The 21,279-nt window shown below is 32.5% G+C and overlaps 1 protein-coding gene across 1 annotated transcript; it reads right to left on the minus strand.

Annotated features, from left to right (window-relative positions):
* Nucleotides 1-8,536: 8,536 nt before the first annotated feature.
* LOC136275678 (fibropellin-3-like) lies at nucleotides 8,537-16,426 on the minus strand. Its single transcript, XM_066085345.1, has 8 exons — nucleotides 16,198-16,426; nucleotides 15,277-15,387; nucleotides 14,997-15,107; nucleotides 14,723-14,833; nucleotides 14,105-14,215; nucleotides 13,675-13,785; nucleotides 13,384-13,477; nucleotides 8,537-13,275 (listed from the first exon to the last, which is right to left on the minus strand). The coding sequence occupies exons 1-8, from the start codon at nucleotides 16,349-16,351 to the stop codon at nucleotides 13,197-13,199; spliced, it is 882 nt and encodes a 293-aa protein (XP_065941417.1). The 5' UTR covers nucleotides 16,352-16,426; the 3' UTR covers nucleotides 8,537-13,196.
* Nucleotides 16,427-21,279: the final 4,853 nt, after the last annotated feature.

Consider the following 21,279-nt stretch of genomic DNA (forward strand, 5'->3'; position numbering starts at 1 on the left):
TATCCAGCAGCATAGCCGACAGCGGAACAAGTGGGTGCAATGTGGCTTGAACAACAACAAGCGTAACAACAAAATCAAACTTTTTAATTGAGCAAGCGTAAGACCTGGCTTTTGCATCGCCCTGTTGTTCGAGATCTTCTAAAGAAGATACAACAACGTTGAACGCTGCTAAAAAGGTACTTAAAGAATCAGACCTGCTTGCCCACCGAGTTTCACACAGTGTTTTCAGTTTTTGCCTTCTTTCCATTGCCTCCTTTACCTGATCATTGGCTTCTAAGTTTTCCTTAAATGAAAGCAACCTCTTAGCTGAATAATCAAAGGCAAAGGCAATTGTTTGGACTGTGTCCATCATGTTTCTTGCAAGTGGCTCTTTGCTGGCATGTACTATGGCTAAGTTTAGATTATGTGCTTTACAGTGAACATAATCCGCTCTGGGAACTCGTTCCTTAATCCTTGCCTGTACACCTCTACGAATACCTGACATATTGGCAGCACCATCGTATCCCTTTGCCCGCATTTTATCAACTTGTATTCCTTTTTGTTCAAGTTCACTAAGGAATAGATCTGCTAAAGCCTCTCCTGTTGTGCGTTTAGCCTCGGCAAAACCCAAAAATTCCTCTCGAACAGCTTTTGCATTTTTGTCATAAAAGCGTACACATATAGATGCTTGTTCTTTTGTAGAACAGTCGGTTGATTCGTCCGATATAAAGCCGAAAAGCTGAGCAGCATTGCAATCAGCGACCAACGAGTTGATGATTTGGTCAGCGCACAGATCTATCAATTCGTTTTGTATATCTGGTGAAGTGTACTATTTATTTGGGTCTGCAAATGCTAAATGATCGGCTAACACTTTGTTTTCCTTAGCCCTGATGTGAAGAATAGCAATAAAATTGCTATCTTTTTCTTCATGTCCCCTAAGTGCCAAGTTCTGTTGACCACAAAGAACAATAGCATCAATAATGCATGAAAGAATTTCTCTATTTCTCTTTATCCTTGAGTTGTAACTTTCCGACATGGATTCCAAGATGCTGAACTTTTTGCCATCAGTTATGCGCAGGAATTCTTCCGCTGCTCGGACGTTTTCATGATGTTTACTACCGTCTTGAAGGTGGCGGGAAACACATCGGCCAAGGTTTGCCCAATCGTTAACAGAGGAAGACATTCCAAAACCTTTTTCTTTTGCATCAGCTCTTCGTGAACCAAAAAATATACACGGCGCACAGTACACCCCGTCTGTGGAAACAGAATAGCGCATCCATGGGTTTTTCTCTAACCAATTCCATTGAAAAGCTCTTTTAATTCCTTGGATTTCCCTAAATTGAATTTAACCAATAATGTGTCAATAATATTCTATAAATTTTAAAATAATGGTATGTCTCTTGACGAGGACTTCTAAAGTTTGCGAAAAACGTAACAATTGTAGACATGTTTGTTTTAATAATTTTTAAATGTAAAATTAATATGCTCTCAGATTTGCTAACATTAAATGGTCTTTTGTATTAAATTTTCGTTAAATTATAATTAAACAACACAAAATCTATTGCACAAAGATAGTTTTATGTTGTTAATGGAAGCCAAGGTCATGAATGCAATGTATTTCAAATCATGGAATTATCAATTTAAAAAGTCCGTTTTCGTTTTTGTTAATTGCCAGCAGGCGTGGATCTTTCATTTAAACGAGATCTAGTTTGTGTGTGGGTTAGGGGGAGGGGAGGCTAATGAGAGCCTATCATTTTACAAATGTGGAATTTATCTTACCTGAACGGAAACTTAAACTTTGAAGCAGATTCCCAAACCTCGGTCAACATGCTTTTTTTAATATCATCTCTGTAGAGACGGTCTGAACTTAAGGTAGCAAAATCGTCATAAGGAGGGCTGTGGTCAATATTGGCGCAATCAGGACCAATTGTAGACGAAATGACACGTTCTGTGATGATTTGCTGGATTCTTGCTCTCCAGGACAACCAGTTTCACTTTTTTTAGGAGTGCATTTCCCGAAATAAGACGCTATGTCTCTCTGCATTTTGGAATGTTTAGCCCAATTGATTACGTCATGTCATGTCGTAGATATGATGACGTCATATTTATATATTTGGAACCCGAGCCCGAAATTGATAAAAATAATTACCAATTTTATTTATATATTATTAATTTATTTGTGTTCAATCTATTAATATTTTAAGTACGTAATTTTTCATTTGCCTTTTTTTTAAAAACAAAACAATGTGGAAGCACGTGCTTCCGTGCTTCAATGAAAGCTACGCCACTGATTATTTAAATGTTTTAAAGTTTAATATTGTAACTTTCACTTTATTACAGTTCCAGCAACACCACGACCAACGACAACAAATAAAACAACAGGACATAAACTCCCCTAGCAAACTAACATTTAACTGCGTGCGAAAAGTTTTCGCGAAGTAAGCAAGAGTCTCGCCGTTGCGAATATTTATTCCTGCGAACAGTCCATGTCGTATGGTTGTTATAACAACACGGGTCTCGATAAGGCTTGGTCGCGAACATTTGTTTACAGAACTTCACACGTAGAACCCACGTGTTCCTGCATGTGTTTGCAAAGAAACAAACGACAGACTTGCTAATATTCTCAAAGAGCGACTGAAGGCTTTTTCCGTGAACATATCTTATCTATCGGCCACCAAACAAACATTGTCCTGTGTCAAGAATCAAAGATGCTCAGCAAACAACATTGGTTACTTTGGACTCATCTTACTTGGGTTATTAGGAGGAATAGTTGTTGTTTTGGCTGTGTTAAGATGTTTTGCCATCTTATTGGACGTTACATCAACAGTATGCAAAGGAGACATTGCTCACGAAGTTTAATAAACTAAACAACAAATACCATAGTTTCGCTCTCGAATTTTTTTTATAAATAGATGTGTTCACATTACCGGTTGTATTGTCGAAAAAGATTATGCTATGTTTTAGATGATAAATAACACAGTAGTCAACTGTAGATGCAAAAGGACTATTGATATAATTTCACATTGGAATTTTAATTGTTTTTTTTCCGATAAATGTAGACAAGAAGAAATGTGAATATTAAATTTTAAGAGTTAAGTTGATAAAATGAATACTGCAAAAATACAGATACATGTATGTCTATATTTTACTCATTCATATTAATTTTCCCTCTAAGATAACAAAGAACAATAATAATATTATAAACAATGACAAACTAGCCCAGAAAATCTTTTAAAAAAATAAAATGGATTAAAATGTTTTTAATACTTTGATAAGAATCCATGAAAAACACATATACTTACAAAGATGTCAACATTAGATTTTCAAAATTTGATATCGGAATTATGTTCTGAATGTATGGCCATGACTATTTATATAGATAAAGACAATGTGCACTTTAGTAGAAGAACTTTGTATGCATTGATACGAAAATATAAAAAAAATTATTTTCAAATGTATACATTTTTCTATCTTTAAAATAATATTTGACATTTAAAATCATTCTAAGAAATAAAGGTAAATCTGACGGTTAACTTATCGATCTAGCCACTTAAAACTCCAAAATTAAATTGCTAGTGAACAAATTGAAACTATTGTCAAAAAAGGAAATATTTAGATTTTTTTTACAATAGCATGAAATAAATAAGAACCAATATCAATTTTCTTTGATATAAGATAAAGAGGTTAAAGTCCATTTTCTAAGTGCTTGTGGTTATGATAAATCTATTTACTTCCAATGAGGACGGTGGCAAGTTTATTCTCCACTGATACAACAATTATTTCCGTAGGCTTCGTTTATTGTTCTTTAAAGGGGCATGGTCACGATTTTGGGCAAACATTATTTTTCCGATTTTAATATTTAAAATGCTTTAGAATGGCATTTTATTAGGCAACCGAAATTTGAGTGTCATTTGTTGGGATATAAGCGAGTTACAGAGCTTGAAATTCTTCGCAATGTAAACAAGGCGTTTGCTTACATTTTAAACGTTGACGAAAAACTTTCAGTTGTAAATTTAAAAGTGGTATGTTAAACGTTAGAACTGTTTAATATCCATGCTTAAAATAAATAACAAGATAGACAAATAGACTGGAAAAAGATTTTTTACTGGTATATTGAACCTATATAAACAAAAACAGGGCACGAACCTTCTTTACATGGCAAAGACTTGTGAGCCCTGTATCTTGCTTATAACTCTACGAATGACTCTTAAATTTTATTTGATTATTAGAAATGCTTTAATGAGGCATTGTAAACAATAGAAATAGAAAAAATAAAATTTGACCAAAATTGTGACCATGCCCTTTAAGAAAACAACTATTTCTTGAAGATTCGCCTTGGGAAATAGTTGTTTTTCAAAATGCCAATACACTTTCTATCGTCCTGATAGCCACTAAATAGATATTTCATTATATTGAAAAACACTTTATTTGTCAGCAATGTTGAATTTGTTGTTTGTAACAAATAAGCATTATAGGACTCTCAATTTAACGTTACGACTGGGATAACAATTGAGGAGTTCTACGAGTAGATGCGAGCTAAATCGGACGCTACCGGTGAATAGTTTGGACTACTTTTTAGCATGAGCCTGAGAACGGAAAACCTATTTTTTTTTCGCCTTAATTATACAAAGAAAAAACATAAAGAGGTATAATAAGTTAATCTCTCTCTCTCTCTCTCTCTCTTCATGTGTAATGTAAAATATATTGAACAATGTACATGTAAATGGACTTGTATTTGCTGTATAAATAAAAGCCTTTCTGTCTATTTACTGATCAATAAAATGTGAAATTAATCATTCCTACATAGAAATGATGTTTCTTTTTATTGTTTATTTAAAATACAATTGTCGAAAGCAAAAATACTATTGATGTGTTTTAAAAGCCCTGTAAAGATCGCCCTTTCTAAATGTGTGTGATGAATAGTCAGAATAACTGCATAGGAAAGACTACATGCTTAGAGTAGCATTACTGAAATTGCGGGCCACAGAGTAAAAGTGATACAAATTAACTTGAAAACATGACAAAAAAGGTAAGATATATATATATATATATATATATATATATATATAGAGAGAGAGAGAGAGATAAAAGAGTTATTAAATAAATTATTCTTATTTATTATTTTCCCTAGAACATATTGAATGTCGTTATCATGATATCAGCGGCTTATGTTTACGGTAAGATTTTCAAAAATAATTTTTAAAATTAATTCATATGTATATAAGTACATAAAAATCCATTTTCACAAATTAAACAAATTACTTTGTAAATAAATTCCTTTTAATTGTCATTTTTCTATCAGGATGCATTAAAACGACATCATTCTCTTATACAAATCGGCGTTTTGTGTATCGCCCTCCATACGATACTTATGAACCCGTTGTATTTTCCTTCTGTGAGCTTGGATGTACTAACGACGACAGGTGCTCCTACTTTACCTACACCAATTCAACACACCAGTGTCAGCTGTACGATCGCGATTGGTTGTTCTACAACAGGAATATTTCTTGCTCCGATTGTTTTACAGGGACAAAGATGGAAACATGCGAAACTCAAACCGAGGAGGCAGTTGGTATATAATTTACCGTTTTGAACTGTAATTATTTATGTTTTCCCAGTAAAATTTTGTAAAGGTGGTGATTAATTTTGAAGGAAAAAGTTGGATTCTGCATATCTTTTGAGGCAGAATTTGATGGAAATTATCGTCAACAGCAACATAAGCTGTGTTTTTTCAGGGAAGCCGTTTATGTTAGATATATGCTTTTTTAAAAATTCCTAATTTAACTTTGTCATATATCTGAATAGTAATAATAATTCCTAAAACTTGTTTTCTGAAATGATTACATAGCAAATTTAAACCATTTTTTTTTGCACAGGACAGCAATGATATAAATAGTTCTATGAGAATTTGAATATCGTTTTCAGATGTCTTAAAAATAAGAGGAGTGAAATTTCACAATAAACATTTTGTGAAAGATCACTTAATTGCTTACGGGAATAAATGAGGTACCATGATATCAATTGGAAAACGTTAGATTCGTTTGTAAAATGTGTTGCATTCGTATTAATGAATAACTTTATTTCAGAAAAAAATCGCGTAATTCAAAATCATAATGGGACGTTTAGTAAAGCTTACAAAGATTTATTTCTTATTTTAAAAAGAACTTAAAAGTGTTTCTTGAATATTCATTATATTGATATATCCATTAAAAAAACCGCTAAAATAACTGCATCTTTCTACAAAAGGTCTTTTTTAAATTTGGAATTAAAAAATAAAAGACCTTTAACATAAGGAATAAAAGCTGCTTGGCCCGATTGAATGTCGATTTTTTTATACGTTGTAAAATGATGGTTTTGAATGTATGTGTATAATAAAAGGGCGATGCAGTAGTTTTCCAGATCACTTAGGCGATATTTGTTTGGGGAATTAAATGCACAAAGTATGTTTACAAAACAAGCCTAATTGAACAGTGAAACGCCTTAAAAACCTTTCCCCAATACCAAGGTGGGTATGGTCTCATTTCAGTAATTATCAGAACTCGCTGCAAAAACATCAGTAAATATCAGAACCATCTGCAATTATTAGTAACAACAGTAAAATTAGCAGTAAATATCAGCAATTCTCAACAATAACAGTACAATATCAGAAAATATCAGAAATTATCTGTAAAAATGGCACTTTAAGTATGTTTTAGAGCCAGTAGTGAAATATACAGTTAAAAAGGGTTGTTTGTGCTTACATTCGATGACAAATGTGTGGGCTAAAAATATTCAAACATCGAGGAACGAAACCAACTGGTTTCATTTCGCTATTGTGCATGAGTTTTATTTTTTGCATTGGGATTCAGAATTTTTTTTTCTACTTCAAATATTTCTAAATTTGAAAAGAGACTGATTATGCTGATGGTGTAAATAGTTGAAGTACATACCTTTCTAAGATAATTAATTTGTATTGAAAATTATTGATGCTGTAAAGCCAAAACATCGGACAAAGCAGCTTTAACTGGAAAAGTCTTCATTGACAATATATCGGTTTTATAAAATGTTTTTGACGCCTTCTATAAAATATTACAGTTCCATCAACAACTTCTGAACTTCCCGAGTCTACAACAGAAATAAAGACTATGTGCTCTTGTGTTTGCAAAGAAACAAACGACAGTGTGGATGATATTCTCAAAGAGCGACTGAAGGCTTTATCCGTGAACGTATCCAATCTCTCAGCCAGCAAACGAAAGCTGGCCTGTGCCGAGGATAGCAGACCTTCTGCGAACAACATCGGTTACTTTGGTATCATCTTATTGGGATTAGCTGGTGGATTCTTTATTATGTTTGACTCTGTGAGCGTATTTCGTCTTTTCATTGAAAAATAGGAAAAATTTAAAGTTCACTATAGGCGCTGTGAAGTAATTTGTCTTTAACTCAAAGCTGGCATGAATTTATTAAAGCATTTGGACTCCATAATAGCTTCGATCGCTCCTCAACTGCCACTGGGGTATATACTGGCTTAGAAAGTTACTGTCGGTTGCTTTCCGACCGAGAAATGAAGGTTGCACGGACTTCTGAATGTATGAACTACACACTGTAGATAATGCTTGTAAAAAAAAACTGTAAAAAACTACGCTCAATACAAAGTAAAAGATGGTATATTTTTTGAAAGAATTTTCATTCTTTTCATTCAATTCTTTATTCACTCAAGACCAGTTCACTGGTATTTGAGGTTCAAAATTAGTATATACAAATGTACACGAACACAGTCAAGGATCACATGTACAGTAGGAGTAATAATGACGAAAAAAGGTTAAAATCACAATACAATAGGTTGTTAAAGTTGGTTTCTGGAAGAACAGACTTTGAAAATTTTCTTAATAGATATTGACAAGTTTGTTTAGTTTTTCTACATTAAAAGTATTCATGAGCTCGTTAAAATTTATAATATTTGGGTTTACATAATATCTCTTGGGCAAAAACATTTTTCTATCGTTTACAAAATGTGTACATTCTAAAATATAATGAAATTCATCCCCAATACTATTAGAATCACACATTGTAGATTTTCTTAATTTTTTTTTCAATATTATGCCATCTACCTGTTTCAATGGGGAATCGATGATTACATGTTCGTAATTTTGTAAAGGTAAAATCAACAAGGACTTTTCTAAATTGAGATTTGTTTTAAAAATTCTATAATTAATACATTTTGGTGAGTTATCTACTATACTTCTCCAATCTTGTACACATTGATTTTGTAATACTTCTTTAACTATTGACTTAAGTTATAGCTACACATTGTTTGATTTTCCCATATATAAGACAACCCGCACGAGTTGAGTATATCATGTATACATTTTATCCATGGATGTATAAAAGATCCATTTTTGTAACATCTATAAAAATGACAATAGATTACATTAGTGAGTTTACAATCGTGGGCTGTCAAAACTTTTGCCCAGTACATTATCATTTTAATTTTAACAAAGAGTGACAATGGATACATTCCAGTTTCTCCATACACCATACAATTTGTACTAGATTTAAGATTAGGAATAAATTTCAAAAATTTTAAATGTACCTTTACAATAATATCTAAATTTTCGTAACCCCACACTTCGCACGAGTAAAGTAAAATTGGGTTAATGACCTTGTCAAATAGGTCTAACTGACAATTAATTGGTAGGCTAAAATAACGTATTTTTCGTAAAACACCTTATAATGCCTTTGACGCTTGTTCTACTAAATGTTTTTTAGCATTATTAAATTTTCCACTTCTTGATAAAACAATACCCAAATAGCAAAATGATTTTACGTTTTCAATAGTTACTCCTTTATACAAAAATTTACGCTTTGACATTGCACCTTTTGAAAAAATTAGGATCTTTGTTTTGGCTATATTGATATTAAGTTTCCATATACACAATAATTTGCAAACACATCTAATGACTTTTGTAAATCAGACGCAGATTCAGATATCAAGACAGTGTCATCGGCATGAAAAAGTAGACAGAGTTTCACCATAGCAAATAAATCATCCTGTATTTGATGAGAAGGACAAGTAAAACCCTCTATCTGGTTTCTTAATAAATAATCTTCCAAATCGTTAATAAAAAGAGAAAATAAAAATGGTGACAAATTTTCTCTTGTCTTACACCTATGTTACACGTAAAAAAATCTGATAAACGTTGACCAATTTTTACCTTTGATTTAATACCCTTGTACATGTTAATAATAATCTCAAACATTTTCCATCTATCCCACTTTTAAGAACTTTCGTCTATATATAGTCCATCTCGCCAAACTGTATCAAAAGCTTGCTTAAAATCAATGAAAGCACAGAATAGTTTCCTCTTATTGTTTAGTGCATATTTACAGAGAAAATCAATAACAAATATATTATCTGATGTACAATAACCTTTTCTAAAACCTGTTAGCGCTTCATTGATTAAGTGTATTTCGTTAGCAAAGGTGTTTAAACGGTCACATATTATACTAGTAAAAAGTTTTCCTAAACAACTGAGTAATGTAATAGGTCTATAATTTTCAGGTTGACTCCTATCGCCCTTGCCTATGTAAATTGGCTGAATTATTCCTAATAGCCAATCGTCTGGGACTAGGCCACTATCAAAAACCAAATTGAAAAAGTTTACATATAAGGATAAGAAGGTTTCCATAGTTGTCTTAATATATTCGTTGATAACATGGTCACCGCCAGGCGCTTTATTGTTTTTTGATTTTTTACAGCATTCCTAATTTCTTCACAAGTTATAGACTGATTAAGAAGTGTATTATTATCTAAGTTTATGTTTATATCTATCTTTTGGTCTTCAACGGTGCCTTCGTTTGTTTTTTCATAAACTCATACATTAAATCAATATTTACACTAGTTTTGTCTTTCTTATTGGTACTTTTTAAAATATCCCAGTATTCTTTAGGTTTCCCTTTATGGAGTTCCTTAAGCTTGTCTGAAATACTATTATTGTAGTCCTTGATGCTTTATCCAATGTTTTATTGTACTCTTTGCCATACATTTTAAGATTATTAAAAGTTTCATTTGATTTTTCTTTATTATATAAACGTTTTGCAATGTGCAATTTTCTTCTGGCTGTGCGACAAGTTTTATTGAACCATGGTTTATTAACATCGTTTTGTCTTTTCTTTGGGGGAGTTTCATTTTTTTAATGTCTTTCCTGCTGAAGCAATAAAAATATTACAGACTTCACTAGTGATGTTGTCTATATCGAACTGTTCTACAATGGGTTTACCTTGTAAGTATTCAATATTTCAAGACAATTTCGTTTAATTTATCGCTACTGATATTATGTGCAAATTCTGTAGCTTTTCCAGACTCCCAAATGAATAAATTTGAATCGACTTTTTCGGCTGATTGGCTACTTGATTGTTTCTCTATTGGTAATTGATCTAAAAGCTCAAAAGTGATTAGACTGTGAACATCGGAGTATAAGTTGCAAAAATCGTGAATAAAAAAGCCTTCAACTGACTGCAACAAAGAAGCATTACATAATACATAATCTACAGTACTTCTATCTTTACAAGTTAACCGGTTCTCTCCGAGTCTACCGTTGACAATGAAGAGATTGTTATTCTTACACAGTTCAATCAATTTGTATCCAAAGTTATTACAGTGATCATCACAACTTAACCTTTCAAGTGAAATATTTGAGTCCAACAATATATTAACCTGTTTTTAACCTATTCAACATTTCTTGTTCTATGTCAGTAAAACAGTCGCTGGACGAGTATCTAGTATTTTCTGGAGGGACATATGTAATTCCAAACAATATATCTGAGGAACTGTTAGATAAGTTTCTGAATAAGTTAAACCAAAATACATACTCGCATTCAGATGTTAAAACTTTAATATATTTAACCAAATTTTCTCTTACTGCTAAGATAATTCCTCCCGATTTTACCTTTGCAATGTCAAATCTATTTTTCAAATATACAACAAAACCTGGAATATTAATAACATCAGTATTGTCGGTTTTCGTTTCAGTTAAGCATAAAATATCGTATTTACAAACAAAAGTAACAAAATCAGGATATTGTATTTTTTTCCTGAGTCCGCAGACGTTAAGGGATAGGAAACTTAAAGTCTTTGTTGTCTGATCTTCCACGCGTCCCTATCTGACCCGGTCAGGCGTTGATCCGTGGCGCGGTCTTTTCTGCAGTTGGCGGCTACCAGTGTTTACTACTCGGGAGTAAGGCAGGCGTTCCGGTTGGATGGATACGTCCTTTTCTGGGTCATATAACTCTCCGTTGACGTATAACAAATCTTTGACCAGTCGCACACGCTTTCCATCCCTCTTCGCTAATCTCATGATCGGGTACAGTTTCTTCCTCCTTTCCTCATTTCTGGCGGGAATTGCTCGTTGACCCACACATTAGACCCCTTTAATTTCTGAGGGGCACGCGTCCGGATCATCTCTCTCTCTTTGAAGTAGGTGAACTTAGCCACAATGTTCCTGGGGTATAGGTTATGCTCAGACCACTTTCCCATGCGATGCACCCGTTCAAAGCTAACGTCGTAGTCAATGCCGAATTTCCTTTTGATGAATTCTTGTAAAATCTCCTCTGTGTTCTCTCCCCGTTCTTCATGAATTCCAGAAAACACAAGATTGTCCTGCATGGATCGGGATTTCAGGTCAATAATGCTTTCTTGTAAGTTTGAATTTACTTCACGCATTTCGAATAGCTCTTTCCTTACGTTAGGGTCTGTTGTTTTCTGAAGCTGAGCGCACTTGCCAATGTTTTTTCGGTTCTCTGCGATTGCAACTGTGTTCGAATCTGCTATGACTTTTACCGAATCAAAAATATTTCCTACGATCTCATATTGGATTCTAGGTCGTTAGAATTGGTTTTTACAGATTGGACATCTTCAGTGAGCACTTCCACTTGGGATTTCAAAGAACTGACCACATTGATTTCAGCGAATTTGTTGATATTTTTTTTCAAGTACCGTTATCTTGCACAGATACACGTTGTGCTGCCTTACTTCCCGTGCACATTGAACACGCGTGTCGTTCATACAGAGTGCATATAGCCAACATCGTATTGCAGACGCCGGTCCTATAACATCCAGCAAAGTAGGTAAGTTATAGTATACCCCCCCCCCCCAAAAAAAAATAAAACTAACGAAACATATTTTTTTTTATGAATTTCTACAAAAACACCCCGTGTTTCAAAGTCCAATTCGTCACTGCACGATCTGCTGCAGTGTGTGGTTTGCGCATGAACGACGATAAACGTTGCGACACAGGAAACATTCTACAGTGATCACATATTTTTAGACATGTATGCCTGGATTTCAGTCTGTTTTTGTTTTGTTCCCATCGGATGTGCCTTACTAGTGCAGTGGTTGTCATATTACTACCATCTTCCCAAGTCAAGGGTTTCTGATCCGCTCTGCTCTACATAAACCCTTGACCGAAAAGACAGCACATATGGGGGTTAACGATTACGCCATCTAGTGAGAGTACTCATTTTTAAACCTTTGTGACCTCTTGTTCTGACCAATCAGAGAATGCTTTATAAACAGAAACAGTATAGCAATATGGCTGCTCCCATGAACAAAATCAAATTCGTAGAAAATATGGATTCACTCGGACTAAAAACCGATATCAGTAAGTCAAATACTTACTAGTCCGTCTCAAATTTATTTGGGAACGGTTCAACATTGATCAATTCACAATTAACATCATTATTGAAACAACGTTTCTTATTGGATCATGCAAACTTGTATGACACCAACCAGCGTGCGAGGTTTCTAACCCCGTCAAACTCTGCCTATTCAGTCAAGTGTTTATGTAGAGCAGAGCGGATCAGAAACCCTTGACTTGGGAAGATGATTACTTCAAAATGCATCATACAAATTTATTTGTCCAATATGGCGTGTTCGGGTGAAATGCTACACCTGAATGCGATGAAGCATGAATAGTGCTCTCGGTCTTACATAAGGGGTATGTAGCGATGAGTGTAACACCCCAAAACTGATATGGCGTCAGTAGAAGATAACAGGGAAATAACGCGTATTTATTAATTCATGTCAGCGTTAAATATATTTAATATGCATGGGATGTATGACGACAAGTTTGATCCTTTATCAGCGGACACTTAACTTTACAAGTTAAAATGTTCTGCCTACTAAATTCTTTCGATTATGAATTAATGATGGAAACAAAAAAATCTTTGGGGCTCATTTCTTTTTATTTTTGAAACACCAATTTTGGTTTGGATTCCCCGCGTAAAATATCTGGGAACACAAAAATGGCTACGTCTTCTACTCTGCAAAACATAAATAAGTGCAAAACTTGTAATCTCATTCTTGATTAAATGAAAATCTAAGTTATTGTAACAAAATATTATCATTTAACGATAAAGATCAAAACTTACTTGTTATGTTTTATCCTTTTGCTCAGATAAAAAGAGAAAATTAACATGATGATTGGGAGGAAAGTTAAAAGGACAAGCAGCAATAGTGTATTAACTGAAACCAAAAATAAGATATTCAATTTGATTCCAATTAAAAAGAAAATAGAGGATGACTGTACATGTATTCATACTGTAGCATTTTCTGTTTTGTTTTATTTTGCAAAAAACCCCAATATTTTTCTTATTGTTATGTAAACGATTTCTTTATTGATATTTGTATAAATTTTCAATAAATTGTGGTGATATTCTTACATTCGTCACAAGAAATTCCTTTGTATCCAAATGTACATTCACAAACAAATGAGTTGACTTTGTCAATGCAGCTGCCATGTCCACAAGGTGAGCTCAAACATTCATTTACATCTAATGGATAGAAACCAAATAAGATATACATGTACAACGCGTTTTCATTGAAACTGAATATACCTTAAGGTTTAAGAAACAACATGTTATTCTGATGATCTAGTTTCCAACTGAGAAAAATGTTCTTTTAAATATGTTTTTTGTTTTCTCTTACTCAAAACTAAATTGCAAGAAAAACGTTTATATAGTTATGTTTCTTTATTGCTATTGCTATTGCAGGATAAAAGTTTCTTCATAATTATATTATTATAATATAATATATAACATAAAATATTCTTATAAGAGAATATTTTAAACAATATTTTTGCTCTGCTCTGACCTGTTTCACAGTGTACACCGGTGTATCCAGGTGAACAGTGGCACATATAAGAATTGATTTTGTCAATACAGGTACCTTGTTGACACGGAGAGCTCAAGCATTCGTCTATATCTTAAACATGCCCTTCATCTCAATGTTTGGGTTTTAAATGCATTTTAAACAATTTTGTTTGAACTGTTCTTCTGTTTTTATTGATTATAAAATCCTTAAAATATCAAAGAATAAACTGACATCTATTTAAAAAATTATTGAAAAATTCAATAGATACACGGTCAAATCTGACACTCGTTTACTTCAACTGCAGAGCAAAAATGTAGCCATAAATCATTTTCTACACTAACACAAAAAAGGTTCGAAAAACAAAAAAAAGTTGTTAGCATTAAAAACCTTATTCAAAGATGTTTAGTAATGGAGAAAAACAATATTGTTTATAGATTATATTTATCCATCGTAAGCTAAATAAAGCTGTGTTTTAAGGCCTTGCCAAAATACTAGCAACTCATCTGTGCAAGTTGAAAAGATAATGTTCGTTTTTTATTTACAAAGTGAATAATACATATCATGATAATGCATTATGAACAGATTTGTTCTGTTATAGCTGTTATAAATATTCAGTACCTGTTTGACATTGAAGTCCTTCATATCCAGGGAAACACTGACATCTATACTCATTTACAAGGTCACTGCAGTTACCATGGATACATGGCGAACTTTGACATTCATCTATATCTAACATTAAAAAAACCCAATTCTTAAACTTAATTTGAATATTTCATTTCTAAATATAAAAAAGAAATAACTTTTAATACAAGCATTGCTTTTATGAGCAATTTAATTGAATATTTTTGTTGCGTAAGAAATTTCATAATTTCTGATGTGTTGAATTCAGTACCTATTTGACATTGAAGACCTTCATATCCAGGGAAACACTGACATCTATACTCATTTACAAGGTCACTGCAGTTACCATGGATACACGGTGAACTCTGACATTCGTTTACATCTAATAAAAATTATTAAAAAATTAAATGTCATTAATTAATCTGATTTTAAAAAGCAAATCTTCGTTAGGTTAAAAAAATAAACTTACACTACTGTTTAATATAAATAATTTGATCTTACGTATTTTGTATGGAGTCGTAGTAGAGTAATAATGAACTATATTCAGTTACCTGTTTCACAGTTTGTCCCGGTATATCCTGGCTGACAATCACATGTGTAAGAGTATAACTGATTTGTACAAACACCATGTACACATGGAGAACTGAAACACTCATCAAGATCTGAAATTTGTAATATGTTGTTAAAGTGTATTTCGAATAAAAGAGAAGATACATATGAAAATAACAACCATAATCAAATGATAAATCCTTAAACATTGTATCAACTAGTGTATTTAATTTTTTGTTAAGTAAGAAAATAGTTTTAGCGGGAAATTTTCAACTTTGTTATCATTAAAGTTACTCTTTCAAATCATACAAAGTAGACCCAAGAATTAAAAAAACCGACAGCAATTCATTTGTTTTTTTGGCCAAATGATTTATGAAAAAAAATTAGTTTTTGCATTGCACGAAACATGCACTAAGTTGACAAGGTGTGTACATCACCCTAATATTCTGATGTGTTTCCCATATATCAAAGCGTGTATAGAATGCTAAAGGATCTCATAGCTGATACTTGAAATTGCATACTGTCTTTTTAGTTAGATGATTTCAGATAATGACATAATTACGTACACGATAAATTAAGCAAAAAAAAAATATAAAATAGATCGTTTTTGAAAGCGATTAAGATTAAAACTAACAATACATTATTTTACTTGTACTTAATTATTATTATACTTAAATCAAGATTTTTATAATTTGTCTTGTTCAACCAAACACGCTCTCTCTTAACAAAGCTGCGTTGCGTAGACAAAACGTTTGGTTGAACCGGACGTTCATAATACATAAAGTTCTGCAGGAACACACAGCTACTCTTTATTTTCATATAAACGATATAAATGTAGGCTAGTAAAGGTACAATTTTAAGTGATAACATTGATGGTTTTGATAGCAACAGAATATCATAAATAAAAAAAATATTGATGTAACCTTTCTGGCATATATAAGAGTGATTCCGTGCGCAATTCAAATCATTCCACGTATGAGTACTTTCCAAAAGATGCACACAATCTTCGCCCCCTGAATCATTCGGCTCTCCTGGGTTCCAATTTGAGTAAGAGACTTGCTGTGCAGTTGTAAACATATTCAAAATTTTTAATAGGTGTTATCGCATAAACATATGTTTTTTGCATAAACTCCATTGTAGATAATTCAAACATGCTTGCAATCAATTCATTAGCAAACCGCTTACCGTTGAAGTAGCAACCCATAAAAAGATGCCCTCATTTGAAATATCGTTTAGACCAATCCAGTAGACTCCATCAGGGCAAAGATCTTAAAAATTTTAATATGATAAACTCAATAAAGGCATTGGTTGCTTAAAAAAGATACACTGATATATTTATTTAATTTTGGACCGTCAGATAAAGATGGCAATCAACCATATCTTTCGAACATTTTCATATCCATAAACATTTTCCTAGGTTTAAGTACACGAATACTCGTAAAATATAAATTTGAGACTTTTTTCAAATAAACTCAGGAAATAAATGTCTAACGAATATTTCCAAACATTGTTATCAACTGCAGAAAAATATGGCGCATTTTTATTTGCACAAAAGAAGTTTTTCAGTATGCGGTTCTTGAATTCTCAGGCCTATCAACCAAAGCTTTCTGTTAAATCTACAGTTGTACAGTTTAAACGAAGCTAAAAGAATTAAAAAATACTTCGCACTTTCTATAAAAGTCTGTGTCCCTGCATTATTGATAGTAACAAGATCCGCCCCTAATCGTTGACAGGATGATCTGGCGGTTTGCCAATAAACAGCGTCAGGCATACATCGGTAACACTGGTGGTCATCAGCTGACCAATCTGTGCCACCACAACCATCTAAAGAGAAAAAAGTATAATATTTTTTAACGAATTAGGTTGCACTGCATCCTTTTCAATCAAATAGCTCGAGATATATATATATATATATATATATATATATATATATATATATATATATATATATATATATATATATATATATATATATATATATATATATATATAAAATGTTCACTTGTTTAGATTAATTTACCGGTATTCAAACATGCCATGCAGTAATTTTGTTTGATTGATAATAAATAAGTTTTGCACTGTTAGTTTTATATTCATTTTGTGTTTTCAAGCAACGGTTACTCCAACTGGTCAAATTGCCATCAGGCTCAGATTGATGAAAAAAAAAAGAGCCATACACACCGATAATTTGAGAATGATGTTTCAACAATATATCTCCCTGTTTTAATGGGGGTTTTTGTTTTGTTTTGCTTTTTGTTGGTTTGTTGTTGTTTTTTTGTTTTTTAGAGGTTTTTTTGTGTTTGTGTGGGTTTTTTTTTATCTTTGACTCTAACAATGAATGTATGTCAAAAAAGAGTATTAAACCTATATACACATCAAAAAATGTAATGATTTTGAAGTGTGTATCACTGTTGGGTTTTAATCTTTGATGATGTTCCATTTCACTTTACATGGTATCTAAAATGAAATGTTTTGAATTTAATTCTACATGTTTCAAACACCATCGCCACCATTTACAATTTCATGTCACAAATACCCATTTAAAAACTCAGAGAGAGAGAGAGAGAGAGAGAGAGAGAGAGAGAGAGAGAGAGAGAGAGAGAGAGAGAGAAGACAGACAACAAACTACTTTACAACTTCATGCACAACACTTTTGTACAACCTAAAGACACCCCCCCCCCCCCATTGCAACTATTCTTAGTCATGTCACAAACAGATTTATTTACGAAAATTTAGTTCAAATCTATAATCAGAAATATAGAAGTGGATCCTAACGGACATACAACTCCCTTACAATGAAAACTTAATATCAGATAGCTGGATCCTGCTTAAATGAAGTATTTTCCATCACTGAAAACTTAATGCTTCTCTTTTACTTGCTTGAAATTCTCGCACTATAATAAAAACCAAAAGTTTTATTTGGTTCCAAAATTTATAAAATATCTTCTAAACTCATATACGAGTAGAAACACGCATATATCTTTATTTTTTTTAAATAAAAACTCAAATCAAATTACATTCAAGTGAAAATAATATTTTTTTTAATTCATTAATTTAAATTTGGTTTTTCTGAAAATCTCGGAGGGGGGGTGAATTTATTTTACAAATTAAACTTGTTGTAAATTTAGCTTGTTAACATAAATGAGAAAATGTACAAAAAAATGCACGTTTATCATAACAATTACAAATAAACAAGGAATATGCCTTACCAACGTGGAGCTCAATATGGGTATACAGTGGGGCCTCAGATATACGAACGATTTTATTTAGGAACAGATTTTGTTTAACGTTATTTTGTCCCGTTTACACGGAATTCCGCTTTCCGGATCTGGACGGTCTTGCACTGCAGTGATTGCAATTCATGGGGAGGGTATTCCACACATTTAGGTTTAGATATAGTGTGTTGTTTTTATCTTTAGGGTTAGAGAAGTGCCTGGGTATGTTATGTACATGGTCTGTTTAAATTTTAGGGATCTAAACGGTGACCTCAAATATATTTAAGAACTGAAGAATTGTAGTGTTCATGCACAGTGAATTTGTCACCATGCCAACAATCACTCGAAATTGTTATCATTTGATGAAGGTCAAGTCCTCTCTTGCACAACATCTCGGTCGATACACTTTATTATAACATTAAGAAAACAGTTACTATATACATTGTGCTAGCTTACGATAAGAAATTCAACAATAAACTACAAATTAATGTTACCTTTCTATTTTGTGATACCTTTTTCAAATGTTTCCAACAACTACATATATATGTATCATTCAAACAAGTATTTAATCATGATTGCAAACATGATCGTTTCACGTCGATATTTTTGCGTGTACAAAAAACGATATGGAGATTAATTTGTTTAGTTAATCAGCACCTTACAAAAATCATCACAATGCAACTACCCTATGGAGTTTATTATTATGATTAACGTTTGGCAAATGTCTGTGATCCTGTGTTAATGCCAGTTATCAGAAAAAGAAATCTCTGTATTTTTTTCCTTTTACCCGTTTTTTGTGTCCTTTGTAAGTAAAAGGCAAATATGACCAAAACAGTGATTGTTGGCCGATTTGATATTTGATCAAAACTAATTTGCCGGAATGAACTGTACTCATCCACAGAGAAATATTGGCCTTATTTAGGCAAACTTTATCCCCCTCATCATGTAGATATACATATAATTTTTTTTAAACATCTTTTTTCTTAGCCTCCATGGACAGTGTACCTTAAGTCTGTGTTATAATTACTATAGTTTCCATTATTTTAAAGGTTTGTTTTGAAAATTCTCTGAGGTCTCATAAATCTTGTTGGGAATCCAGTCTGTTCAAGTGTGATATTTATTGATTTCATAATAATCAATTGTTGCATATTTGTTGTTGAATTTTAACGTATATATAAACTTAATGCTATCAATGAAAAACAGTAGCCTTTTCTCTTATATAAGAACTATTACGTGTTGATGATTCATTAACAGAAGAATGATAACAAAGGTCTTCCAATGAATATATGCATTATTCTGCAGCAACAGGCCAGTTTGCATAGATAATCAAAGTATTGAAGTACTGACGGGAGTTGATTTTATCGACTATTATTCATTTTAAAATCAACGATATGTTACTTTGCTTGGCAAGTAGTTTATAATCTGTGTTTGAATTACGCACATTTTTATAATTTGAATTCTCGGACTTTTCCGATAAGAATTTTGAGGAAAACCCGTATGAATCGTGTTGTGTAATGATTAAAGATAGAATTGATTCCATCAAACTTTGTATAAGTAATCGAAATATTCAAAAAATTGTATGGATCAAAGCAATAACGAGCTCTAGTCTCGTTCAACTAGATGCTCGGCTGTCTCAGTTATTCTCCAACAAGCAAAAGAATGTGTACACCAGGTCACGTAATAGCTTGATGACGCGACATCTAAATCTAGAATGACTCTCTGCTTGTCGGAGATTTACGGAGACAGCCGATGGTTGAACGAGACTTTATTGAACTCTGGCGTATGAATATATACGACTGCAAAAAATATCTAAATTGTTCGTACTATTTAACATCTGACCATTTTCAATGTATTCATGAATAAATTTCTTAAAAACAAATGCTTCAAGATACATAACATCGAATTTATCGATTATTTTCAAGAACTAAATCTTGTAAGCGGTGATGATTTGTGCTTAGGTCCAAACACTGTTTCACTTTCGGTTTGCCAGAGTAACTGCATAGGAGAGTTGATGAATCAAAGTACTCACTGAAGAACTGACGGGAGTTGACTTTGTCGATATTTATTTATTTTAAAATCAATGATATGTTATTTTGCATGACAAGTACATGTAGTTTCTAATTTGATTTACGCACATTTTTATAATATGACTTTTTGGACTTTTTCGACAAGAATGTCGAGAAACTCCCATATGAATTGTGTTAAATAATATTTAAAGATAAAATTAATTCAATCAAACTATGTATCAGTACTAGAAATATTTCTTGAAAATTGTACATAGTATGGATCCAAGCAATATTGAAATCTAGTCTCGTTCAACCAAACGCTCGGCCGACACCGTAAATCTCCGACAAGGATTTACCAAGACAGCCGAGCGTCGAGTTGAACGAGACTATATTGAACTCTGTCGTAGGAATATATACGACTACAAAAATATTGAAATTGTTCGTACCATTTAAAATATTACTATTTTCAAGGTATTCATAAAAAAAGTTTCCTCGAAAAACAATGCTTTAGCATACATTACATCGAATTTATTAATTATTTTCAAGAACTAAGTCTTGTCAGCAGCAATGATTTGTGCTGAGATCCAAACGCTGTTTCACTTTCGGTTTGTCTGAGTAACTGCATAGGAGAGTTGATTAAAATCAACTCCCAAAAAATTAATTCCAAATAATCAATGTCCTTTCTTTGCGAGTAAAAGTTTGAAAACTTTGGATTTTCGTACAAATGAATGACACTGGACTCCAATATTTAAACAGCTTTTATTTTTTAAGAATGCGATCATAA

This window comes from Magallana gigas, chromosome 5 (genome assembly GCF_963853765.1).
Source record: "Magallana gigas chromosome 5, xbMagGiga1.1, whole genome shotgun sequence".
NCBI classification, from domain to species: domain Eukaryota; kingdom Metazoa; phylum Mollusca; class Bivalvia; order Ostreida; family Ostreidae; genus Magallana; species Magallana gigas.